The sequence below is a fragment of the Clytia hemisphaerica genome, unplaced genomic scaffold (genome assembly GCF_902728285.1).
Source record: "Clytia hemisphaerica strain Z4C2 unplaced genomic scaffold, Clytia hemisphaerica genome assembly, whole genome shotgun sequence".
NCBI classification, from domain to species: Eukaryota; Metazoa; Cnidaria; class Hydrozoa; order Leptothecata; family Clytiidae; genus Clytia; species Clytia hemisphaerica.
In genome coordinates this window covers 423,028-450,745 of record NW_027103808.1, presented here as the reverse complement: position 1 = coordinate 450,745, position 27,718 = coordinate 423,028, and the positions used below count along the sequence as shown (strand labels likewise).

Genomic DNA, 27,718 nt, shown 5'->3' with positions numbered 1-27,718 from the left:
GATTTCGGATTTTTAAATAATATCATCTCCAGTTTTCAGTTATCATATATTTCAGATCATTTTTCTCACCAGTTACAAATTTTAGGGAGTCCCACCCGGTGTTACAATGCTGGACAAAAGGTTTGTAGACTTCTGCAATATTTGCAAAATACTTCAATATCGATCAAAAACAAGTTCCCAAGAGGCTCTGGGTGCTTTCCAAACCTATCCAAAGCTGTTCAAAGTCTATCAAAGTCACCCACTGCAGTCTAACCGCAAGGGCAAACCACAAGGGCTTGATTAACTGGCTTACACCAGTATCAAAACGCTGATTTTTTGCTTTAGTCCAGGGAAAGCGTGCATCAATTGTGCGTTTTTGAGTAGAAAGCATGAAATTTGGTACAGTGGTACCTTAGGGGGTAAGAAACATTTTAAGCCTCAGACCCACTTCCGGAACACCTGTTTGTGTATTTTACAGACCGGAATGCCTCCCAGGCAAGAAAAAGTTTTTTGACTCCAAAACATGTCATATCATATACCGTTGGAAAGGTTTTTCCACACTGATTCTAAAAAACATCACAACATATGTCTGAAAATGGACTGGGTCCGAGTTATGGGCCACAGAAGTATTTTACAGACCAGACTGCTTGCCTGAAAATTTTTTTTTTACTTGCGCCAAAACATGTTATATCATATACCGTTTTTACTTGCGCCAAAACAAGTTGGAAATATTTTTTCACACTGATTCTAAAAAAACGTCACAACATATATCTGAAAATGGACTGGGTCCGAGTTATTGGCTACAGAAGTAATTTAAAGACCAGAATTGCTCTCGGGCAAAAAATTCTTTAACAACATATGGTATCATCATTATGACATAATACATTAGAAAGGTTTTTTTTACATTAATTAAAAAAAAACATCACAATACAAATTAAAAAATGGACTCTCAGCCAAAGTGATAGGTCATGGAAGTAATTTACAGGCCAGAATAGCCGATTCCTCCTAACATTACTAACACACAATACTAAGCCAAAAGTGGAGAACTCGGTGAAAGTTTAACGTCAAATAAGAAATCTCAGAGTTCACTGATCAAACTATAATCAGCATGTATACAGTTGAGTTGACTTGAAATTATTCCTAAGTCATGATATTGTCAGACAGAATGCCTTTTGACTCCATGATCCTGACCTTAATTAATCTTACGTAGAGAGTCATGAAAATTGTGTAACTGTTTCTAATTTTAAAAATGTCTAGACCAAATAGAAAATATGAAACTTAAAAAAACAATTTCAAAATGAAAGTAGCGGAGACAGTCTATGACTCAGCACAGTCTCCTTGACATTTGCAAAGTTCCGTGCATTTTAAGGATGCCTTTTTACACTTGCATCTACCTTTGCACCCTTTCTCTTTGTTGCACCCACATTTTATTAGTTCTTGACAAATTTTTGAAGCTTCAGGTAAGGTTGTCCATTTGATCTCGTATTTTTTTTGATACTCTTTCCAACCCCAGTCTTCAGGTTTTGGTAGATTTTGAATGGCTATAACAACTTGACACCAATTAAAACCTCCTTGAAAAACAGTACGCTTAAAATGCTGATATAAGGCATCTGCTGTGGGCGGAATACCTTCTAATGATCGACCTTTAGTAGCAAATAGATGTTTTCTCAGCTGGTTAACTTCGGTGTCGGTGCTTGTGCGATCATAAAGCAACACAACAAACCTCTGAATGGTTGGAAATGAAGATTCTAAGGTTTCGATTGATGGATTTTCAATTATTGTGAGAAGACCGGTTGTGAGATCACTAAATTTCTCCCAAGTATTCCAAGCATTTTTCTTTCCTCTTCCACTGAAGAATGAGACTTGGTCGCAGCCAGTTAAAGCGTGAAAGAGTGGTAGACATCTACTTTTAGCATTACCAAGACTCTGACAGATAGAATGGATTGGGATAAGATGATGATTTTTCCCAACACCGAATGAAATCCATAATTCTGTGATACCAAGCTGTGAAAAGACGCCAACAGCGATTGCAACAACGTCAGTATCAACGGTCCGTATACATATCTTTTGCATTCCAGAATTGCTTGCGTCCTTTGCGTGGAGGAACATCCTAGTGTCAGCTTCCTCGTGGTTACACGGTGACAAGAAGGTGCAGTCATGGTGATTAGAAATTGCTAAGTCATTGATAGTGCTGACTATTGTTTTCTTGGTATTCATTTTGATGGATTCATTTGCCAAAAAGCTGAAGAGTTCTTGCTTGTTTTTATCCACGCGTAGAAATGATTGCCAATTTCCCGGTATTCTTGTTTGTTCCAGCACCTTTCTGCGGGTCCCTTTGCCTAAAATAAAAATAAAGATAACATAAGATCTTTTATCTATATCATTGTACCATTTTCTTCAAAAGACAGAAGATCTTTAGTTCATGCCTGAATTTATCCTTGGAGAAGAATAGAAATAGTAGATGAAAAGGAAAATCCCTACCTCGTTTTGTTCTGGCGGATAACTTCAGTGAATTTTCCATGTAGACGTCCCATACAATGTCGATGCGATTTGCAACTTGATTTTTGATAAACTGTGAAAACTCTCTGTTAGCGTATTCTTGGAATGTTGAAGAACTATTTGGTTTTAACATGTTTACAACTGCTGCGCCATCTAAAATGATACATTCAGCCTCAACCTTTTGACCATTTGCTTTAGTGACAAGCTCACGCAAACAACTAGTTAGATCAGCTTTGTTTCCAGATCTAAGATCGCCATTTTTGGAAAGTGATGGTGGAAAGGCTGTATTTTCATGCATGAAGAACTCGTCCAAGTTACCGTCTCGTACTTGGCACGCAATGTAGAGTTGGGAAAATAGATGGCAACTTTTCTTTAACGTTGTCAACTCGTCTTTTTTGCTGATACTTCGTTGCTTGGGCCGGTTGAAAATCGATAGCTTATTCTTTGAAATTGTATCAAAAATGGATTTGTCTTTTCCTTTGATGTGGTTTTTGACAAATGAATCGAACATTTCTTTCCCAACATCTTCAGCTCTGTTCATGTTTTTGATGGCGTCATCTTCTGCAACATCTTTGGTGTCGAGAGCAATCAAATCAGGTGATTCTTCAAGGAACGGGTTACCGATATCTTCAAAACCAGACATAAGTGCCAAAACATGGTCTGAAAATCGTGTTTGCATGCCTTCAGTTTGCTCATGATGATTGGTTTTTTCCGTGATGTCTTTCACTTTGTTAAAGGGTAAACCTTCTTCAAACTCGTTCACAATTCGAGCCAATTCAGGTCCAGAAACCATCCACTTTAATAACTGATGAGAGTCTTCTGTTAGACCAACAGCTCCTGGAAAAAAAATTTAAATTGAATTAGTCGACCGTTCCTTCAGTCTCCTTGAACTAAAAGATTGTATGACGATGTCTTAAACTGCTTTCACTAGTTGGCAAGTATAAGTCAATAAGATACTGGCTCTGTTTAAAAAACTAGTTTTATACCTCCGTCTCCTTTGACACATTTGTTGTTTTGTTCGTGGGCATGGTCGATGCCGATGGAGGAAAATTTTCGTTTCGTTTTCGTGATGACGAATCGACCAGCTTCAAAATACTCGTTGACCATCGGGTTGGTTTGGGGCAAATTCAACATATCATATAAATGAATGGATAGCCAGCGAGCATAATTGGTATGATCCATTGCAAAAAACCATGGTAACAGCTTGCTGATGGACTCCTTATAGAGGGTAAAGTCTGCACTCCTTATGGATCGAACAAATTCCAGCAGCAGCAATTCCAGTTTCAGCGTAGTTGACCAAAAGCGAAATTGAGGATATTGATCCTCTTGGGATTTTTTCCAGTCTTCAAACTTTTGCGGAACTTTCGTTTCATACCAATGATCTTGATATGCCTTGTTTAACAACATGTGGAGTACAGCAGCAGTAACTTCATGACCATAACGCGTTCGCTTGACGTGTGATGCGGTTAGAAACGATTCTGCTTTTCCCGAAGTAGCGATATCAGCCTCAGAAATAACATGACACCATCCAGCTTCTTCAAGCCAGTCACCTAGAACATACGATGATACAAATAGGAGCTGATTTACTCAATAAATTGTATCGTTTGGTCAGTGTAATGTCTCTTGAGTAATGTAAATTATGAAAAGCATACCGTAGTAATCACCCTGTTGTATCCGTTATTGTCGAATAGTATTGTAACGTTGTTATGTAGAATTGTCAACAGTATCGTCAACGTCATTGTCAAGTCGTACATGTTTTCTATGGAATTGAATATTAAAATTTTACAGAAACAGGGGCAATAAACATCAGAATACAGTAAGAACTGAAAAGCCCTGGAAATAAGTTAAAAAACTGTCCTAAAATTACCGATTACTTTCATGAATGCCATTTCGATATGCAGTGGACCCATCATAGCTACAAACTTATCTTCACCGTATTCTTCTTTCCAATTCCATTGGACGAGTTTAGCGTTTGCGAAGAGTGGCTGGTCAAAGGCAATGACTGGCGACTGATCACCATTGAGATGTTGAACAGCTTGTTTGATAACGTCCATTCCATGTTTCATCATAGCAATCGATTTTGAATCATCAGGGAAGAGTGGTAGAAGGACGGAGATATCGGTTGGTCTATCTTCGGTTTGTTCAGCTGCATTGAATGCTGACCATGACATATTCTTTGATCGTGTTTCCTCATCGATATGAATCTCCTCCTCAACATGATTTAGCCATCTGAAATGAATGTTTGTTCGATTATGGTAAATTGTATAGTGTTTTACGATGAATGCTCTTTGGTGAATTAAATCTACTATTTACACAAAATGAAGACCGGAAATTCTGGAAATTGGAAAAAAAATTGGAAAAACTCTTAAAAACTTACTTTTTCTCTTGGGTGCCGCTCTTTAGATCAATGGGGCAGTCTTGAACGCCTGAATAATCCTTTGTTTCAGGATTTTTGTTGAAAGATGAAACTGGTGTCACCTCAGAGTACGATTTTGGTAGTTCAGCTAATTTATCACCTTTCTCCAAAACAGTTCTTCTCGTATTGATGTCGTTATGTTGACTTGTTTTCCTTTGGAATAATGATATCGCTGTTCCATGAAACGACCCTTTTGATGTCGACGATGACGGATCGATATCCAAGTTATCTAAGGCACCAGCAGTGAACACATCTTTCTTCAATACTCTTGGACATACAACTTTGTCTTCCTTATACTCTTTTAAAACGGTTGCGCTAAGAGAGTCCGTTATGCTAAGGACACGCTTGTAGGGTATTGAAAGTCCCAGTTCATTGAGTTCTTCTATGACCCCTTTCTTTCTAGTCTTGGCATGAATCATCAATCCGAGATATGTAGAAATTGGCGACTCTCTACTTTTATTGAAAACACACGATGTAGAATCTTTTCTTACGCGTTTGATTGAATTTTGAATGATAAGCTGAGCGATGGTTAGAACGTTCTGTTCCAAATATTCATTACTCGTGATGTAGTTTTGACCATGAAGGAGTGTATCGACAAATGAATTAACAAAGTGAGGAAGAAATTCCTTTTGGCAGTCTGACGAAAACGACCCTTTAAAGGGTTGATAATCTTCGGAAAAGATTTCTCTTCGTAAAATTTTAGCAGCTTTTGATAAAAGAAATGCATCATCATCTAAAGTGTTTTCAAAGACTGTCTTGAGTACTGCACCAAGCTCCTCATCAAAAACTAAATAGACATGCCTTCCTTCCTTTTTCGATTCGACAAGATTTTCAAAGTGTGATAATAGTCTATTTTTGAATCTTGTTGAGTGAATCTTTCCGTTAACCCTTCCACCAAGATCAGATATCCGTTTTTCGTAAAACTTTATCAAGTCGTCAAGCTTAAAAACGGCACTTTTATCTTCCTCGGCACAATCTGACATGTAAATCGTTAGCTCGACAAAAGCAGTGCATGAAATCTGGCTATCAACATCGCTGCCTCCTGATACCTGTTCGATTTCCTTCCCTTTTTTGTAAAACTTGATGAGACAATCAGAATGGTAAACCGACTCCCAAGCCATCATGTCTCTTTCAGTCAACTTGTTTATTATTTCCACATCATTCAAAAGTTTTGCAATTTGTAGGACTCTGTTATTCAGTTTATAGGTAGACGCTTGATGTAATCTCCCGGTTTCTTCGTGACAAAAAAAACATGCGATTTTCTTATTTTCGTTAGGCTGGTTAACTCTGTCACTTCTTCTTCGTTCCGCCGGTTGCTCGAATTGTATGTCATCTTTGGTATCCTTTAATTTGGACTGTGACTTTTCCAACCTCTCAAGTTTCAAACTACTGATCTTTAGTTGACAAGCCTTGTGGAACTTTCCTTTATTGATAATAAATATGCTTTGATCCTTAAAGTTTTCATCAGAAATATACAACTTTTCGAAAGGTAAACTTCTCAACTCGGCAAATCGTTGGAGACTCTCCAAGAGGTCTTTGTATGATTTAGTAGGATCATGCCCCTTCCTGACGATAGATGCTGGACATATGAGTTTCTCATTTGCTTGTTCGACCTGACACAAAATGCATAGCTCCCAATCAAGAAATGGACTTCGTTTTGTCATATTTGTATATTTTCATATCATTGTATTTTATTGCTGTAAATAAATAAGCATCAATTCTTTAATTTTGCAAAACCTTTTCCAATGTAATCGCAATCGTACAGTCAATCGTATCCTAATCAATGTCTTCTTAATGATATCTTTTAATTTAACACTAAATTTCAAAACACACCAAAAGTTATTCTTTGCTTATATGATGTTTTTATATGCTTGCCTAAGGCAAATATAATAAAATACAAATCAAAACATCTATTGTTTAAAATAAAATGAAGATTTTCTCGAATCTGATGAACTTGCAAATAAATTGCTGTTCTAAACAAAATAAAAAGTGCTGATTTCTCATCACGTCATGCTTACATCATATTCATAAGTAAAGTGCTGAGCTCATGTTACGTTATGTTTCTTCTATTTTCTTATTATTCATCCGATTGGGTTTAAATAAGCAGCCAATAACTCGGACCCAGTCCATTTTCAGATATATGTTGTAATGTTTTTTAGAATCAGTGTGAAAAAACCTTTCCAACGGTATATCATATGACATGTTTTGGCGCAAATTAAAAAAAAATTTTCAAGCAGCAGTCTGGTCTGTAAAATACTTCCGTAGCCCATAACTCGGACTCAGTCTATTTTCAGATATATGTTGTAATGTTTTTTAGAATCAGTGTGAAAAAACCTTTCCAACAGTATATGATATGACATATTTTGACGCAAGTAAAAAAAAAAATTTCAGGCAAGCAGTCTGGTCTGTAAAATACTCCCGTGGCCTAAAACTCGGACCCAGTCCATTTTCAGACATATGTTGTGATGTTTTTTAGAATCAGTGTGAAAAAACCTTTCCAACGGTATATGATATGACATGTTTTGGAGTCAAAAAACTTTTTCTTGCCTGGGAGGCATTCTGGTCTGTAAAATACACAAACAGGTGTTCCGGAAGTGGGTCTGAGGCTTAAAATGTTTCTTACCCCCTAAGGTACCACTGTACCAAATTTCATGCTTTCTACTCAAAAATGCACAATTGCATCCTTTTTGTGCACACTTTCCCTGCACTACTTGTGGTTCCCTCAAAAGCAATTCAAAAGCAATGCAACGACTTCAAAAGTGTTTTTCTTAACTTCCATCCCCTTTCAGACACATTGAAGAGTCATTTTGCTCTATTTCTCATCATTTTTTACTGAAATTCCATTTGTCTACAACCTTTTGTCCGGCATTGTAATCGAGTGTCATTATTCGAAAAAAAAATTGATGAATGGATTTTTAACAAGAAATCGAGAAGTACAATCATGGGCAAAAATGTTGAGACCAAAGCAAATTATAAGCTGCCCCCCCCCCCTTTCCCCCATTTGCTATGTTCAATGCTTGGTGTGACGGCTTGCGGACTGAACATTGCAGCTGGGGGATGAGGGCCTTTTTTCTAAATTTTTACTGTAAATACATGTATCTTAGTGTGATTTGGCTTGGAGGAACGCAAACATTAAGTGATGATACTGATGAATGGAAATGGACAGATGGTACATGTTGGACATATACAAACTGGAACGGTGGAGAACCTAGTAACGCTGGTGGCAATGAGGATTGTATTGGAACGTCTGGTGGAAGTACTTCTGTCTGGAATGATTTAGATTGTGCTCTTCCTCTACCATACTTATGTGAACTAGACGGTAATATGGGCTTTTCCAGAAAAAAACCGTGCACCCCCTGTTGAGGAGGTCCAACCTTTTGTGACCTACCCCCTTGGAATTCCAGGCAATTTTAGGATCATACCCCTCTGGAATTCCGAATTTTTACAAATTTTCAACCATTACCCCCTTGGAATTCTGCTTATTTTTGACAGATTTTCGTCTACCCTTATGGAATTCCACTGCATTTCACTGCATTTCAAACCTTACCCCCTTGGAACGGAAATGGACCTCCTCAACAGGGGGTGCACGATTTTTTTCTGGAAAAGCCCATTATCATTATTATAATGTAACAAAGTTCTAGGCACACGAGGGCCTCTGGAACTGGTCGTGACTATTCTTATTTTACTTTTTTTCATAATGAAATACTTTTTTCGTAATGAAATGATAAAGAATTAATAAAGATTCATAAAGTTTTTTGGAAAATCAGAGAAACGTTTCAAGTTAGAACGATGTACATAGTTTTCGAAAAATCACAAAAATAACGACAGAAACATTCGCAATTTTGATTGGTGCTTATAATTTTTACTTTTACAGTTCCCTGTAGTTGTCAGATTTGGAACAGCTAATCATCAACTCTTATTTTTTCCTTAACGAAAGCCTGGAATCAGTATGCCTGTATTTCTAATTCTTTTCCATTTCTATTTCAATTCAATGAAAATCAACAGATTGTGGAACTTCCAATTGTCAAAGTAAGTTAATTAATTCTTCGATGTGTATCCAGAGGGTGGGTACTAAGGCAAAAATAGGTACTGGCTATGTACGGGCAGTAAAGGTCGGCCGGGGTATTTCTTTTTAGAGTAGCACTCGGGAAAGCATGCCAAAGTCAAAAGGTCTTTCTAAGGCTAGAAAATCTTTTGGAAAATGGTCTCTCTAAAGGGTGACTTTTTTTTTAATTTGAATTTTTTTCTATTACTAACTTGTGATCTTGGTGCAAAAAAGACACCAAAACGTAGACTAGTAAACTACTCGTTAAAAACAGACCCATATATAAAAAATCAAGCTCCAAATAAAAAGAATCGAAGGGGTGAAGTTTTGTCTCTTTTCTGAATTTCAACGACTAGAAGCTGCTAAACGTTGTTTAATTTTACAACTTTTTTTAGGTTTTTGAGAATCCATCCAACTTTTTTGACTAAATGATATTTCATAGTAACATTGAAAATGGGAACATATAAATAAATGAGCATTTCTAAAAACGCAATAAACAGAAAGAAAAATAAATGCAATCCCGCACGGGTCAGACATGCAGAAATCTGTATGTCTCTCCTTACGATTTTAGGTGAAGAAAAAAAGGCGTTGGAAGTAGTGTCTAGTCGGTTATTTTCCTTTTCTCTCACGTGCGCTGAATATTTAATTAGTGTTTACATTATTTGATTGACAATTTATTATAAGTAATAACCGAGTAGTTTACTAGTCTAACCGAAACGTCAAATAATGAATAAAATTAAATTTCTAGTTTTCACTTTTTTTATCAAATTTTTCGAAAAGATTTGGATACCCTCTATATCCTGCGGTCCAGTCCGCATATACCCGAGATTCTCTGACTCTTGTACCCTGGGTGTGTATTTACTTGGAGATTGTGTGGAACCACTATCAAAATATGGGTACTAAAAGTAAATAGTCTGAAAATGTCAAGGCATTAAAACAATCGACATTTAGGTTTCTGAACATAGTTGCTGACTATGGTTTGTGACTTGGCCAGTCGGAATAATTGATATTCTCTTGAGCTACTATTCCTGAATCTGGAAACTTGAAAAAAAAAAAGCTAGATCCTAAATTGAACCTACCTGATGATGAAAGTTAGATAGCAATGCGAGGAGAAAAATGCTCGGCCATGTTTTGGGCATTGTTAATACGCATCTTTGAGCAAAAAATCAGAAAAAACTAATGATAAAATCTCGAGAAAATGCCAAAAAAACAGTTTTTCCGGCATATTTCCGACATTTTCGGCCGGAAATTCTTTTTTTTTGAAAATCTGGCATCGTCACATTTTGGCCATTGCCATTTTGCACCTTTGTGCCAAAAATCAGAAAAAACTAATGAGCCAATCTCGATAAAAGCTGGTAACAGACGATAACGGACGAATGGACGAACAGACAACGGTTAATTCATAGGACCTCCACCGGGGTACCCGGAGGTAGGTCCAAAAATCAACACGGAAGATAATTGTCATAAAACTCTAAACATTCGTTTCTAGTCGATGGTGGCTGGTCATCCTGGTCTTGGGGAGCATGCGATGCAGAATGTGGCCCTGGAACTCAAACAGAAGAACGTTCGTGTACAAATCCATCTGCATCAAATGGTGGTTTGGACTGTTGTGGCTCAGCTACAAGGAACACACAAGCTTGTGCCCAGGTACAGTACTGGTGAAAATACACAAACGCACCCTCAATTACAAATGCATTAGAATTTGAGTTTGACACTTAGAATTTGTAGATTGAAGAGTGAGCTTTTGAGAACAATTGCCAAGGTTGTACGTTCAAACTCAAGCGGGGTCAACCCAAGATTCAAAAAATAAAAAAATGATGCCTCTATGCTTAACATTAAAATACAATAATTGAAGAGAAGGATAAGGATAAGGTGCAGTTTTCTTTACCTTATGTTAGGTATTGATAAAGAGCCCTTTGGTCGCCTCCCTGACTGCGGCCGTAAGTCATTTCGAAGAATACCCTAATTTATTTGATCAATCACTGTTTCTTCTCGAAATTATTTCGTTTTTGTCTTTCTAGTGGCTGGTGGATGGACGGAATGGACAGGTTGGAGTGCATGCACTTTATCATGTGGCACAGGATCGCTGACACGAACAAGAACTTGTACAAACCCACCACCTGGACATGGGGGAACAGATTGTGTTGGAGATGCTTTGGAATGGCAAGAGTGCAACGCACACGCCTGCGCTAGTAAATATAACAAAATAACTCGTTGTTGTTTTTCCGACTTAACTAAATTAATTTCTAGCTAGGAAAAGGGGTATTGGGTTTATCGGGTGAAGAAATGCAATTTTTTGGACAGTCTGTAAAATGCATAACCGAGCAGATAACTTTATTTCTCCGGGCCATAAAATTGCAGCGAACAACGAAGAGCATTATCAACTTGACATATTTGAATAATGGTGACATAAAACTGATGCATTTGCGAAGCATCAAATATTGAAGAAAAAAAATCCGTGTATAACTTATCAAATCAAAATTTGAAAAGTCAGAGTACATAAAGATTGAAGATATATTTTCATCTTTTGATCATATTTTACGCATGGTTTTATAATATTGATTTTTGCTGACAGTTGCCACATGTTCTTAAAACCCAAACTGTCAGAAAATCTGCTTTGGAGTAACAAAAAATCACGTAAAAGGAGAAAATTTTGATCAAACTAAACAAGGGGAAAATTTAATTTAACTTTTTGATGATAACCTACTCCGATTTGTCGAATTATTGATTTGGATATCGATTCATCAATTCTTTCTGAGTAGAAAATCAGCACTTACTAAACATAGTTGGTCAAGGAACTTCCCATATTGGATATCATACCTGAAAATATCGAAAAGCAATCAATTCAAATTCTCTACTCCTTATTGTGACATTGTAATATATGAGATTCTAAAAAGTTAAATCATCATGAGAACACGTGGTACGATTTAAAAAAATAAACTCAAAAAGTTCATATAAGAATAGGACTGATCATATGTCAGATATAATAAAGCTGCATGTTGAAAATTGAGGAATGAATAAATCTATCTTGATCCTGACAAGCTAATCCTTACATCGCTGAGTATTTCCCTAGTAGTGTCTTCAATAAGATTATAAAGTGGGTTAACCAAAGAATTCCATTTAGACAAAGAAAAACGTAACATAAATTAATGAAAGAATTTCGAACTTTTGCTCTTAGTTGACGGTGGTTGGACTGAATGGACAGATTGGGGTGAATGTAGTGCAACCTGTGGTACAGGCACACAGGCACGGACAAGAATTTGTACAAATCCAACACCTGCTAACGGAGGAGATACTTGTACTGGAGATACATCGGAATCACAAGATTGCAACACCAACCCATGTCCTGGTAACCATTTTGAAAAACAATACCAATTCAAGTATTAAATGAAAGGGCTTTAAGCTTAAAATAAACTCCATTCCTTATCCCCGAGACTAACTATTTTATATTCACAATTCCTTACAGCTTTTCATACAAATCTTCGACATATAGAACTCTCACTATGACGTAATCATATTTTCCACATCTTTTATTCAGTCGATGGTGGATGGACAGATTGGGCAACTTGGGGTACATGTAGTTTGACATGCGGTACAGGAACACAAGCACGTTCAAGAACTTGTACAAATCCAACACCTGACAATGGAGGAGATCCGTGTACTGGAGATGAATCAGAATCACAAAATTGCAATACTGACCCTTGTCCAAGTAATAAAATCTTTTTGCCAAATAATATAACATCAAATTTATCCCTAAAAATTTTATAATCATTTGGCAATTCTTACATTTTCCTGTGATTTTTTAAAGTATAATCTCATTATTTTCAAGCTTGTTAGCTATTTAACAAACTTTCTATTGTCCTAGATTGTCATGTAGTTTTTTGAAATCATACTACAATCAGTGCCATAATATATTGGCACTTTTTACTAATTTACCATTTTTCGAAAATTGAAGTTCGAGCGAGAATGTCAATTTCAGGCCTTCAACTTGATTTCATCGATTATTTCGATATTGGACGGATTTATTGGTTTCTAGGCTATAATTCAAGCCCGACTAAACGATTTTTGAACTTTTGGATCCTCAGATCCTAAGGTCTTAAAACTCTACCCTTCGAACCTACTTTAGAGCACTAACAAATCGATTGTTGTTTCAAAACACCCCGGTGAATTTCCCATTTGTGGCAAGTGTTTTGTCACTGATTGTAGAAAAATTCAAGAAAGAGAAAAAGCAGACCAACAATAACTAGGAACAGGGAAAAGAAATAATTCTTTTATTACGATTCAATTTCACTGCTTAATACTACCGTATTTAAAACAAAACGCTATCTCTGACTATGCAAAGAAAACCCTTTTATTGATATCATTTCTAGACTTACTCAACACATAAATTAAATGAAATGAAGTGGAATAATTTCATTACTTCCAAAGGTGCAACTTTTTTTGTTTTCGTTCTAGTTGACGGAGGATTGACTGACTGGACAGATTGGGGTGCGTGTAGTTTAACATGCGGGACAGGAACACAAGAAAGAACAAGAACTTGTACCAACCCAGCTCCTGAACATGGAGGGGATCCGTGTACTGGAGATTTATCTGAGTCACAAAATTGCAACACCGAACCTTGCCCACCTGGTAATGACTTTACAAGATAATTGTGGTCGTATGAGCAATTCAATGTTCTGAGGCTAACATTGTAAGAGAAATATAATTAATTTTTTATCATTACCCCTTTGCTCTTAGTTGACGGTGGTTGGACTGAATGGACAGATTGGGGTGAATGTAGTGTAACTTGTGGTACAGGCACACAGGCGCGGACAAGAACTTGTACAAATCCAACACCTGCTAACGGAGGAGATACTTGTACTGGAGATACATCGGAATCACAAGATTGCAACATCAACCCGTGTCCTGGTAAACATTTTGAAAAACAATACCAATTGAAGTATTAAATGAAAGGGCTTTAAGCTTAAAATAAACTTCCTTCCTTATCCCCCGAGACTAACTATTTTATATTCACAATTCCTAACAACTTTTCATACAAATCTTCGACATATTGAACCATTTAGAACTCTCACTATGACGTAATCATATTTTCCACATCTTTTATTCAGTCGATGGTGGATGGACAGATTGGGCAACTTGGGGTACATGTAGTTTGACATGCGGTACAGGAACACAAGCACGTTCAAGAACTTGTACAAATCCAACACCTGACAATGGAGGAGATCCGTGTACTGGAGATGAATCAGAATCACAAAATTGCAATACTGACCCTTGTCCAAGTAACTCTTTTTGCCAAATAACATAACATCAAATTTATCCCTAAAATTTTTATAATCATTTGGCAATTCTTATATTTTCCTGTGATTTTTTAAAGTATAATCTCATTATTTCCAAGCTTGTTAGCTATTTAACAAACTTTATATTGTCATAGATTGCCATGTAGTTTTTTGAAATCATACTACAATCAGTGCCATATTATATTGACACTTTTGGCTAATTTACCATTTTTCGAAATTTGAAGTTCGAGCGAGAATGTCAATTTCAGGCCTTCAACTTGATTTCATCGATTATTTCGACCTGGGAGGGATTTATTTGTTTCTAGGCTATAATTCAAGCCCTACTGAACCATTTTTGAACTTTTGGATCCTCAGATCCTATGTTCTTCAAACTCTACCCTTCGAACCTACTTTAGAGCACTTACAAATCGATTGTGGTTTCGAAACACCCCGGTGAATTTATTCCCTTTTGTGCCAAGTGTTTTGTCACTGATTGTAGAAAAATTCAAGAAAGAGAAAAAGCAGACCAACAATAACTTGGAAGAGGGAAAAGGAATAATTCTTTTATTACGATTCAATTTCACCGCTTAATACTGCAGTACTTAAAACAAAACGCTATCTCTGACTATGCAAAGAAAACCCTTTTATTGATATCATTTCTAGACTTACTCAACACATAAATGAAATGAAGTAGAATAACTTCATTACTTCCAAAGGTGCAATTTTTTTTTGTTTTCGTTTTAGTTGACGGAGGATTGACTGACTGGACAGATTGGGGTGCATGTAGTTTAACATGCGGGACAGGAACACAAGAAAGAACAAGAACTTGTACCAACCCAGCTCCTGAACATGGAGGGGATCCGTGTACTGGAGATTTATCTGAGTCACAAAATTGCAACACCGAACCTTGCCCACCTGGTAATGACTTTACAAGATAATTGTGGTCGTATGACCAATTCAATGTTCTGAGGCTAACATTATAAGAGAAACAGAATTAATTTTTTATCATTACCCCTTTGCTCTTAGTTGACGGTGGTTGGACTGAATGGACAGATTGGGGTGAATGTAGTGCAACCTGTGGTACAGGCACACATGCACGGACAAGAACTTGTACAAATCCAACACCTGCTAACGGAGGAGATACTTGTACTGGAGATACATCGGAATCACAAGATTGTAATACCGAAACTTGTCCCGTCGAACCAGGTAACTATTTTGTTAAACATCAAGAATTAAAGAAAAACATCTTAAAAGTCTTGCAAATGAATGAGTGACGTATTTGAAGTGAGTTTCAAAGAATCTTTGCCAACTTTGCTCATTTCTTTTGCCTTTTGTGGTGGCACATGGGGAAAATCCTCAATTTCAAAGTTAAGCTTGAAAGACTTCATGTAGGTTGATCTTGTCTGGAAGCCGCTCGACCCCTCTCAAATCAAAAAATCCAATAAAACTAAGTGAAATCACTGAAACTGAAATTCTTGCCCGAACTTTTAATTCTATAAAACGTTAAGATATCCAAAATTGCCAATAAATTTCGGCACCGATTGTACAGATATCCTTGTTAGCAGATACCACATGAATTTAGCATAATTATTGACATAAATAGTGACGTCATCATCAAAAGTTTCAAAAAAATGCTTTTTCCCCCTATTTTGATACGGTGCAAGGTTTTGCCATCTATAATGCCGAATGAACTTTCGCTCCTAGTGAATGGTGGTTGGACTGAGTGGGCAGCATGGGATGCATGTACTGCAACCTGTGGTACAGGGACACAAGCACGGTCAAGAACTTGTACAAATCCAACACCTGCTAACGGAGGAGATACTTGTACTGGAGATACATCGGAATCACAAGATTGTAATACCGAAACTTGTCCCGTCGAACCAGGTAACTATTTTGTTAAACATCAAGAATTAAAGAAAAACATCTTAAAAGTCTTGCAAATGAATGAGTGACGTATTTGAAGTGAGTTTCAAAGAATCTTTTCCAACTTTGCTCATTTCTTTTGCCTTTTGTGGTGGCACATGGGGAAAATCCTCAGTTTCAAAGTTAAGCTTGAAAGACTTCATGTAGGTTGATCTTGTATGGAAGCCGCTCGACCCCTCTCAAATCAAAGAATCCAATAAAACAAAGTGAAATCACTGAAACTGCAATTCTTGCCCGAATTTTTAATTCTATAAAACGTTAAGATATCCAAAATTGCCAATGAATTTCGGCACCGATTGTACAGATATCCTTGTTAGCAGATACCACATGAATTTAGCATAATTATTGACATAAATAGTGACGTCATCATCAAAAGTTTCAAAAAAATGCTTTTTCCCCCTATTTTGATACGGTGCAAGTTTTTGCCATCTAAAATGCCAAATGAACTTTCGCTCCTAGTGAATGGTGGTTGGACTGAGTGGGCAGCATGGGATGCATGTACTGCAACCTGTGGTACAGGGACACAAGCACGGTCAAGAACTTGTACAAATCCAAAACCTGCTAACGGAGGAGATACTTGTACTGGAGATGCATCGGAATCACAAGATTGCAATACCGAAACTTGTCCCGTCGAACCAGGTAACTATTTTGTTAAACATCAAGAATTTAAGAAAACATCTCAAAAGTCTTGCAAATGAATGAGTGACGTATTTGGAGTGAGTTTCAAAGAATCTTTGCCAACTTTGCTCATTTCTTTTGCCTTTTGTGGTGGCACATGGGGTAAATCCTCAATTTCAAAGTTAAGCTTAAAAGACTTCATGTAGGTTAATCTTGTCTGGAAGCCGCTCGACCCCTCTCAAATCAAAGAATCCAATAAAACAAAGTGAAATTACACTGAAACTGCAATTCTTGCCCGAACTTTTAATTCTATAAAAACGTTAAGATATCCAAAATTGCCAATAAACTTCGGCACCGATTGTACAGATATCCTTGTTAGCAGATACCGCATGAATTTAGCATAATTATTGACATAAATAGTGACGTCATCAGAAAAGTTTTAAAAAAATGTTTTCCCTCCTAATTTGATACGGAGCAAGTTTTTGCCATCTATAATGCCGAATGAACTTTCGCTCCTAGTGAATGGTGGTTGGACTGAGTGGGCAGCATGGGATGAATGTACTGCAACCTGTGGTACAGGGACACAAGCACGGTCAAGAACTTGTACAAATCCAACACCTGCTAACGGAGGAGATACTTGTACTGGAGATGCATCGGAATCACAAGATTGCAATACCGAAACTTGTCCCGTCGAACCAGGTAACTATTTTGTTAAACATCAAGAATTTAAGAAAACATCTCAAAAATTTTGCAAATGAATGAGTGGCGTATTTGAAGTGAGTTTCAAAGAATCTTTGCCAACTTTGCTCATTTCTTTTGCCTTTTGTGGTGGCACATGGGGAAAATCCTCAATTTCAAAGTTAAGCTTGAAAGACTTCATGTAGGTTAATCTTGTCTGGAAGCAGCTCGACCCCTCTCAAATCAAAGAATCCAAAAAATAAATTACTGAAACTGCAATTCTTGCCCGAACTTTTAATTCTATAAAACGTTAAGATATCCAAAATTGCCAATAAACTTCGGCACCGATTGTATAGATATCCTTGTTAGCAGATACCACATGAATTTAGCATAATTATTGACATAAATAGTGACGTCATCATCAAAAGTTTCAAAAAAATGTTTTTTCCTCCTATTTTGATACGGTGCAAGTTTTTGCCATCTAAAATGCCAAATGAACTTTCGCTCCTAGTGAATGGTGGTTGGACTGAGTGGGCAGCATGGGATGAATGTACTGCAACCTGTGGTACAGGGACACAAGCACGGTCAAGAACTTGTACAAATCCAACACCTGCTAACGGAGGAGATACTTGTACTGGAGATGCATCGGAATCAGAAGATTGCAATACCGAAACATGTCCCGTCGAACCAGGTAACTATTTTGTTAAACATCAAGAATTTAAGAAAACATCTCAAAAGTTTTGCAAATGAATGAGTGACATATTTGAAGTGAGTTTCAAAGAATCTTTGCCAACTTTGCTCATTTCTTTTGCCTTTTGTGGTGGCACATGGGGAAAATCCTCAATTTCAAAGTTAAGCTTGAAAGACTTCATGTAGATTGATCTTGTCTGGAAGCCGCTCGACCCCTCTCAAATCAAAAAATCCAATAAAACTAAGTGAAATCACTGAAACTGCAATTCTTGCCCGAACTTTTAATTCTATAAAACGTTAAGATATCCAAAATTGCCAATAATTTCGGGCACCGATTGTACAGATATCCTTGTTAGCAGATACCACATGAATTTAGCATAATTATTGACATAAATAGTGACGTCATCATCAAAAGTTTCAAAAAAATGCTTTTTCCCCCTATTTTGATACGGTGCAAGGTTTTGCCATCTAAAATGCCAAATGAACTTTCGCTCCTAGTGAATGGTGGTTGGACTGAGTGGGCAGCATGGGATGCATGTACTGCAACCTGTGGTACAGGGACACAAGCACGGTCAAGAACTTGTACAAATCCAACACCTGCTAACGGAGGAGATACTTGTACTGGAGATGCATCGGAATCACAAGATTGCAATACCGAAACTTGTCCCGTCGAACCAGGTAACTATTTTGTTAAACATCAAGAATTTAAGAAAACATCTCAAAAGTTTTGCAAATGAATGAGTGACGTATTTGAAGTGAGTTTCAAAGAATCTTTGCCAACTTTGCTCATTTCTTTTGCCTTTTGTGGTGGCACATGGGGAAAATCCTCAATTTCAAAGTTAAGCTTGAAAGACTTCATGTAGGTTGATCTTGTCTGGAAGCCGCTCGACCCCTCTCAAATCAAAGAATCCAATAAAACTAAGTGAAATCACTGAAACTGCAATTCTTGCCCGAACTTTTAATTCTATAAAACGTTAAGATATCCAAAATTGCCAATAAACTTCGGCACCGATTGTACAGATATCCTTGTTAGCAGATACCGCATGAATTTAGCATAATTATTGACATAAACAGTGACGTCATGAGAAAAGTTTCAAAAAAATGTTTTCCCTCCTATTTTGATACGGTGCAAGTTTTTGCCATCTATAATGCCAAATGAAACTTTCGCTCCTAGTGAATGGTGGTTGGACTGAGTGGGCAGCATGGGATGCATGTACTGCAACCTGTGGTACAGGGACACAAGCACGGACAAGAACTTGTACAAACCCAACACCTGCTAATGGAGGAGATACTTGTACTGGAGATGCATCGGAATCACAAGATTGCAATACCGAAACTTGTCCCGTCGAACCAGGTAACTATTTTGTTAAACATCAAGAATTTAAGAAAACATCTCAAAAGTTTTGCAAATGAATAAGTGACATATTTGAAGTGAGTTTCAAAGAGTCTTTGCCAACTTTGCTCATTTCTTTTGCCTTTTGTGGTGGCACATGGGGAAAATCCTCAATTTCAAAGTTAAGCTTGAAAGACTTCATGTAGGTTGATCTTGTCTGGAAGCCGCTCGACCCCTCTCAAATCAAAGAATCCAATAAAACAAAGTGAAATTACTGAAACTGCAATTCTTGCCCGAACCTTCAATTGTATAAAACGTTAAGATAAACAAAATTGCCAATAAACTTCGGCACCGATTGTACAGATATCATTGTTAGCAGATACTGCATGAATTTAGAATAATTATTGACATAAATAGTGACTACATCAGAAAAGTTTCAAAGAAATGTTTTTTCCTCCTATTTTGATACGGTGCAAGTTTTTGCCATCTAAAATGCCAAATGAAACTTTCGCTCCTAGTGAATGGTGGTTGGACTGAGTGGGCAGCATGGGATGCATGTACTACAACCTGTGGTACAGGGACACAAGCACGGTCAAGAACTTGTACAAATCCAACACCTGCTAACGGAGGAGATACTTGTACTGGAGATGCATCGGAATCACAAGATTGCAATACCGAAACTTGTCCCGTCGAACCAGGTAACTATTTTGTTAAACATCAAGAATTTAAGAAAACATCTCAAAAAAGTTTTGCAAATGAATGAGTGACGTATTTGAAGCGAGTTTCAAAGAATCTTTGCCAACTTTGCTCATTTCTTTTGCCTTTTGTGGTGGCACATGGGGAAAATCCTCAATTTCAAAGTTAAGCTTGAAAGACTTCATGTAGGTTGATCTTGTCTGGAAGCCGCTCGACCCCTCTCAAATCAAAGAATCCAATAAAACAAAGTGAAATTACTGAAACTGCAATTCTTGCCCGAACTTTCAATTCTATAAAACGTTAAGATAAACAAAATTGCCAATAAACTTCGGCACCGATTGTAGAGATATCCTTGTTAGCAGATACCGCATGAATTTAGCATAATTATTGACATAAATAGTGACGTCATCAGAAAAGTTTCAAAAAAATGTTTTCCCTCCTATTTTGATACGGTGCAAGTTTTTGCCATCTATAATGCCGAATGAACTTTCGCTCCTAGTGAATGGTGGTTGGACTGAGTGGGCAGCATGGGATGCATGTACTGCAACCTGTGGTACAGGGACACAAGCACGGTCAAGAACTTGTACAAATCCAACACCTGCTAACGGAGGAGATACTTGTACTGGAGATGCATCGGAATCACAAGATTGCAATACCGAAACTTGTCCCGTCGAACCAGGTAACTATTTTGTTAAACATCAAGAATTTAAGAAAACATCTCAAAAAAGTTTTGCAAATGAATGAGTGACGTATTTGAAGTGAGTTTCAAAGAATCTTTGCCAACTTTGCTCATTTCTTTTGCCTTTTGTGGTGGCACATGGGGAAAATCCTCAATTTCAAAGTTAAGCTTGAAAGACTTCATGTAGGTTGATCTTGTCTGGAAGCCGCTCGACCCCTCTCAAATCAAAGAATCCAAAAAACAAATTACTGAAACTGCAATTCTTGCCCGAACTTTTAATTCTATAAAACGTTAAGATATCCAAAATTGCCAATAAATTTCCGCACCGATTGTACAGATATCCTTGTTAGCAGATACCACATTAATTTAGCATAAGTATTGACATAAATAGTGACGTCATCATCAAAAGTTTCAAAAAAATGTTTTTTCCTCCTATTTTGATACGGTGCAAGTTTTTGCCATCTAAAATGCCAAATGAACTTTCGCTCCTAGTGAATGGTGGTTGGACTGAGTGGGCAGCATGGGATGCATGTACTGCAACCTGTGGTACAGGGACACAAGCACGGTCAAGAACTTGTACAAATCCAACACCTGCTAACGGAGGAGATACTTGTACTGGAGATGCATCGGAATCACAAGATTGCAATACCGAAACTTGTCCCGTCGAACCAGGTAACTATTTTGTTAAACATCAAGAATTTAAGAAAACATCTCAAAAGTTTTGCAAATGAATGAGTGACGTATTTGAAGTGAGTTTCAAAGAATCTTTGCCAACTTTGCTCATTTCTTTTGCCTTTTGTGGTGGCACATGGGGAAAATCCTCAATTTCAAAGTTAAGCTTGAAAGACTTCATGTAGGTTGATCTTGTCTGGAAGCCGCTCGACCCCTCTCAAATCAAAGAATCCAATAAAACAAATTACTGAAACTGCAATTCTTGCCCGAACTTTTAATTCTATAAAACGTTAAGATATCCAAAATTGCCAATAAACTTCGGCACCGATTGTACAGATATCCTTGTTAGCAGATACCGCATGAATTTAGCATAATTATTGACATAAATAGTGACGTCATCAGTAAAGTTTCAAAAAAATGTTTTTTCCTCCTATTTTGATACGGTGCAAGTTTTTGCCATCTAAAATGCCAAATGAACTTTCGCTCCTAGTGAATGGTGGTTGGACTGAGTGGGCAGCATGGGATGCATGTACTGCAACCTGTGGTACAGGGACACAAGCACGGTCAAGAACTTGTACAAATCCAACACCTGCTAACGGAGGAGATACTTGTACTGGAGATGCATCGGAATCACAAGATTGCAATACCGAAACTTGTCCCGTCGAACCAGGTAACTATTGTGTTAAACATCAAAAATTTAAGAAAACATCTCAAAAGTTTTGCAAATGAATGAGTGACGTATTTGAAGTGAGTTTCAAAGAATCTTTGCCAACTTTGCTCATTTCTTTTGCCTTTTGTGGTGGCACATGGGGAAAATCCTCAATTTCAAAGTTAAGCTTGAAAGACTTCATGTAGGTTGATCTTGTCTGGAAGCCGCTCGACCCCTCTCAAATCAAAGAATCCAATAAAACACAGTGAAATCACTGAAACTGCAATTCTTGCCCGAACTTTTAATTCTATAAAACGTTAAGATATCCAAAATTTCCAATAAATTTCGGCACCGATTGTACAGATATCCTTGTCAGCAGATACAACATGATTTTAGCATAATTGTTGACATAAATAGTGACGTCATCAGTAAAGTTTCAAAAAAATGTTTTTTCCTCCTATTTTGATACGGTGCAAGTTTTTGCCATCTAAAATGCCAAATGAACTTTCTCTCAAACCTTCGCACAAACACGGTCAAGAAATTGTCCAAATCCAACACCTCAGAACATTTAACATCAAAAATTTGCTTCTTAACCTGCAAATCATCAAGAGCTCAAAAGAAATCTAAACAAGCTAGATGCTGAATGGATCTACCTGATAATGAAACTTAGATAGCAATAAGGAGAAAAAAACAATCATTAAGAAAACATAGCGGTTAGCGAAAATGCATTAAATTTCAGGGGAGTGGAGTAGGGAAAAAAGAAATAGAAAGTTCCGGTTGCAAAATTGCAAAAGTTTTATTGACAATTGAATCATGTTTGATGTGGCATTGTTATCAATAATTTTTTTAAAGGAAAGAAACAAAGAAATATAAGGAAAAAGCCCAATTCAAATCTGCAAAAACGGCGATTTCCGACATACTTCCGGCATTTTCGGCCGGAAAATAATTGTTCTCAAAAATCAGACTCGGCCATGTTTTGAGCATTGCTAAAACGCATCTTTGTGCAAAAATTCATAAAAAACTGATGATGAAATCTCGAGAAAATGCCAAAAAACAGGTTTTTCCGGCATATTTCCGGCCGGAGATGAATTTTCTTCAAAAATCAGGCTCCGTCACATTTTAGGTATTGTCATTTTGCATCAGTGTGCAAAATTTCATGAAAAAATTAAGTATAGCTCGAAAATTCAAGAAAAACCGTTTTTCCGGCGATATTTGGCTGTTCCGGCGATTTTTAGAAAGTTCCGGCTTCAAAAATCAGTCTTATCAACAATTGAACCATACTTGATGGTTGGCATTGTTATCAATAATGATTTTGCGTGAAAAACAAAGAAATATCAGGAAAAAGTCCAATGAAAATCTGCAAAAACGGCGATTTCCGATATATTTCCGGCCTTTTCTGCCGGAAAAGGATTTTTCTCAGGAATCAGACTCGGCCATAATTTTGGTATTGCTATTACACATCTTCGTGCAAAAACATCAAAAAAACTAATGATGAAATCTCGAGAAAATGCCAAAAACCTCCATTAATGGCATATTTCTGGCATTTTCAGTCGAAAAAAATGTTTTTCGAAAATCGGGATCCGTCACATTTTAGGTATTGTCATTTTACATCAGTGTGCAAAATTTCATAAAAAAATATAAAGTACAGCTCGAGAAATTCAAGAAATACTGTCTTTCCGGCGGAAAAAGGTTGTTCCGGCGATTTTTAAATAGTTCCGGCTTCAAAATTCAATTTTATTGAAAATTGAAACATGCTTGATGATGGGTATTGCTATTAATAATGTTTTTGAATGAAAAAACAAAAAAATCGGGCTCCGTCAGATGTTGGGCATTGCCATTTTGCATCTTTGTGCCAAAAATCAGAAAAAACTAATGAGCCAATCTCGAGAAAAGCTGGTAACAGACGAAAAGACGAACAGACGGACGGACGGACGGACAACGGTTAATTTATAGGACCTCCAGGTAGGTCCAATATATATCTAAAATTCCGAATGAAGAAGAAACGAATTTTTAGGAACAATTGGGCCCTTCATTAAAAAATTTGCACCCTTGTAAAAGCAAAATTTCATACCTAATCTCACATTAGAAATTCGTACAAATGACTAAAAAGCAGCATAGAACATTTAGGCACAGATATCAATCTATTTACCGCGTAGCCCGGCGGAAACCCGGCGGTATTTCTCATTCGTCAGAACTTGTCTAAAATTAATAGCAATTTTCATTAGAATAATTTACCGCCGCTGCGGTATGTATGGTAGTATGCGGGTTTCCGCCGGTGATCGTATATTACCGGCGGCGGCGGCGGGTTTTGAATTTAGAACTTTCTTTGAGAATAGAATCCTATTGAGGTAGGTTATCTATGACTAGAAATATATAGCGGAAATAGCACAATACCGGCGGCGGCGGCGGTAAATAAGTCAAAATCTGTGGTATACTCGCATAGTAGGATACTACATTTAAAATTTCGTGGGTTTGAGATCGGTCAAATGTTTTTGGAGCGAATCATTCTGTTTGGTCTGAGTGGCGAATGACGTCTTTCCTCCGTCCCAGCGCCCGTCCCCTACCACGGAAATAATACTGTGTTCATATACCCTTATTCCATAGTCAATGGAAATTGGGGACAATGGAGCAATTGGACAAAATGCGATAAACCGTGCGGTGTTGGATTTCAAAACAGGTCACGTGTCTGTGATGATCCTGCTCCCGCTCATGGTGGAAATGATTGTAATGGAACGCACACTAATGAAACACAAACGTGCAACTTCAACTATTGCCCAGGTAATAAAGTTAAATCTACATTTTTGCTTTTCAGACTAATTTCAAGGGGTGCTTGAGGGATGATGGACCTACTCCTACCTACGAGCAGGAGATAGTTTTATTCTGGAAAATTTCTGCCACACCAGGCTGCACTTGCACCACTGGCATTACTCACGGCTAGGACGCACTGGTAGAATATTTGTATTAACAATGTTGAAAGTCCAAGTTAATTTAACATAGATATTTCTTGATCAATTATGATTTTTGTAAGAGAAACAAAAGAGAAACATTTGAAAGCAGAAAACTCAAATTAATAATTAATAAACGAACACGAAACCTCTAACGTCAAACATAAAATACATCTCTGTCTCAATCACTCGTTGGAGCTTTAGTATTCACTGGAGGAGGGTGGCTGTGAATAAAATCAAAATTTACCGGTCTGATTTTTAGATCTACAAAATTAACGAGGGAAACTCACTCTTTTTTCTCTGGAGTTTTGACGAAACTTTCACATTAGGGGTCATAATTAATGTTGCTTGGGTCTAAACTATTCAAACTATTAAAAGATTTGAATTTTAAAGTTAATGGTCGATCCTCTACCGTTAGCAAACTTGGTTATTCGGGAAAAACTAATGATAAAATCCCAAAAACACTCTTTCCGGTGTATTTCCAGATCCGGCAACCGAAATTTTCTTTTTCAAAAATTGGGTTGTAAAAAAATGGTCAATTTAATGAAAAAATGTTACAGAAATAAGAAAAAAAGGCGATTCCCGGAATATTTCCGGCTCTACAGACTGAGCATTTTTTACAGAAAACGGTTTTCGACATATTGGTGCCAGTACTAATGCTCATTTATGTACAAAATCAGGAAGAACTAATGATAAAATCTCGAGAAAATCCCGAAAAACTGCTTTTTCCAGAATCTAGCAACCAGAAAGTTTTTTTCGAAAATCGGGCTCCATCATATTAAAGGGTTTATGATTACTCATCTTTGTGCAAAAATTCAGAAAAATTGAAAAAGCAAAACTTTAGAAAAGCGAATAACGAACGAACGGACGACCATATAACGGTTAATCTTTAGTACCTCCAGGTAGGTCCAAAAAAAGCAGAAAAAAGACTTGGATTGTATGTTCTTTTCATAATTTTGTACTCTTTTAAATAGATATGTGCAATACAAATTTCAAGACGTGTGGTTGTGAAGATATACCGGTGATTTACGACATGACACTGCTCAAAACAAACGCAACATATTATGGTATCGATGAAACAGATGTCAATGTTACACTTACTTCAATGAAAATTTGGAACTCTGAAGCTATCAAACTACTTTGCAAAAGTAAGAACATTCCTCGTCACATATTGAAACGTTCTCTTATTTAGTCATAATTGTCAATCAACATATATGGGTATAACAGGGTTATGTGGAATAGTGTATTAGTGGCTTCCATGCCAGCATGGTTCGATTCACACTCGGTCCTTTTGCATTTCATATGAGAGGAATAAGGTACCATAATTTCTGATACATGAGTATAGGAAGGTGTCCCGGGTATCTTGGTATTAGGTTATCACACCGTACAGCGCAAATCCAGTGTTTAGAGTTCTAGCGTGAAAGCAATGCTCTCCCGGTTTTTACAGCTTTTATGTGAGGCGAGCACCATGTTTACGATGTATATGGAAACGCCTTAAACAACTTCTGTGGGATGTAAACTCTGGATACATCTGACGGACCACTTGTCTCTTATACTAACAATCTTTTTTGTTTAATCTTCTTCGCAAATCTTTCAGATTATCATTGCAATGAAATAAGCCTTCAGAATGGAATGCACGACATTCAAGCAGAGATGGATAGAATTCAAACAACTTTAGATGCTGCTGACTCATCAAAAAATCTCATTCGAAAGATGATTGACTGTAAAGCAAATGTCTGGGGAAGGCGAGACGAATTATTTGATCATTATGAGGGTATTTGTAAACGCAAAATCATTGTTCGCCAAGTTTATGAGGATTTAAAGATAAAGAAAAATATCTTGGAAAAAGAGAAAATGAGATGTGCGAATAGGAGTAAGTAATGTTATATTTGTTCATGGAAATCTTCGGGAAATTATGGAATGATAGAAATCAATTTCATCATTCATCCTTATTGATTGATCCAGACTACTGAAGGGGGGTTTGTACTTTTACGGTGTGACGGGATTGGCCCTTTTTTGTACGCTATTACGGAATTTGACAAAAATGAAACGGGAAAACGATATTTTAAAATCAGATGGTTTTTAACCTTATTTTTAGTCAATATTCCGGTATTTTAACCTCTACAAATCGGTGTGACGGTGTTATTATTTTTTTTCAGTTTTCGAGATTCCGGGATTCAGCAAATATTTTGACGGGAAAACGGTGTTTCAAACCCCTACAAACCCCCTTACTTAACTGACCTTAAATTGTTTTATTAAATTGTATTTATCTTTTTTTCTATAAGGTTGGATTAGAAGAATTTTGGAAAGTGCATGGTCAAAATTTTAATATCTAATATTTAATTTGACGATTACTAAGAGCATGAAACTGGGAGAATCATAATTTTGTTAACTCGTCTTAGAATTATAGATATATCTTTAATTTGTCATTTAACGAAGTTGTTAGCAAACAACATTTAATCAAGGAATTATTATACAATGCAATACAATTAACTTATTTTTGCCGATTTCTCATATTTTATGCATTTCAATTTTAGCTCTTCTTGGAATAGTGTTGGAAAGGCATTGTATTCTAGCCTTATATTCAAACATCTTGTCTGCAAAGGCACATAAAGAAAGA

At 36.9% G+C, this 27,718-nt stretch overlaps 2 protein-coding genes across 2 annotated transcripts; one reads left to right on the top strand and one right to left on the bottom strand.

Annotated features, from left to right (window-relative positions):
- Positions 1-756: 756 nt before the first annotated feature.
- On the bottom strand, positions 757-6,702 carry LOC136806506 (uncharacterized). Its single transcript, XM_067063092.1, has 5 exons — positions 4,856-6,702; positions 4,346-4,707; positions 3,465-4,028; positions 2,461-3,315; positions 757-2,318 (listed from the first exon to the last, which is right to left on the bottom strand). Exons 1-5 carry the CDS (start codon positions 6,556-6,558, stop codon positions 1,297-1,299), a joined length of 4,506 nt encoding a protein of 1,501 aa, XP_066919193.1. The 5' UTR covers positions 6,559-6,702; the 3' UTR covers positions 757-1,296.
- A 1,285-nt stretch (positions 6,703-7,987) lies between these two features.
- Positions 7,988-26,979, top strand: LOC136806532 (SCO-spondin-like). Its single transcript, XM_067063122.1, has 23 exons — positions 7,988-8,213; positions 10,429-10,536; positions 10,961-11,131; positions 12,118-12,288; positions 12,478-12,648; positions 13,395-13,568; positions 13,677-13,847; positions 14,048-14,218; positions 14,960-15,133; positions 15,242-15,421; positions 15,920-16,099; positions 16,598-16,777; positions 17,276-17,455; positions 17,946-18,125; positions 18,623-18,802; positions 19,299-19,478; positions 19,976-20,155; positions 20,653-20,832; positions 21,325-21,504; positions 21,995-22,174; positions 24,758-24,931; positions 26,073-26,246; positions 26,696-26,979. The coding sequence occupies exons 1-23, from the start codon at positions 7,988-7,990 to the stop codon at positions 26,977-26,979; spliced, it is 4,149 nt and encodes a 1,382-aa protein (XP_066919223.1).
- The last annotated feature ends 739 nt before the right edge of the window (positions 26,980-27,718 follow it).

Coding starts and splice junctions, on each gene's coding strand:
- LOC136806506 (XM_067063092.1), bottom strand. CDS start 6,558: ATGACAAAACGAAGTCCATTTCTTGATTGGGAGCTATGCATTTTGTGT. Junction 3,316..3,464: donor ATGTGTCAAAGGAGACGGAG/GTATAAAACTAG, acceptor TTTTTTTTCCAG/GAGCTGTTGGTCTAACAGAA. Junction 2,319..2,460: donor ATCCGCCAGAACAAAACGAG/GTAGGGATTTTC, acceptor TTTTTATTTTAG/GCAAAGGGACCCGCAGAAAG.
- LOC136806532 (XM_067063122.1), top strand. CDS start 7,988: ATGTATCTTAGTGTGATTTGGCTTGGAGGAACGCAAACATTAAGTGAT. Junction 17,456..17,945: donor AACTTGTCCCGTCGAACCAG/GTAACTATTTTG, acceptor TTTCGCTCCTAG/TGAATGGTGGTTGGACTGAG. Junction 19,479..19,975: donor AACTTGTCCCGTCGAACCAG/GTAACTATTTTG, acceptor TTTCGCTCCTAG/TGAATGGTGGTTGGACTGAG.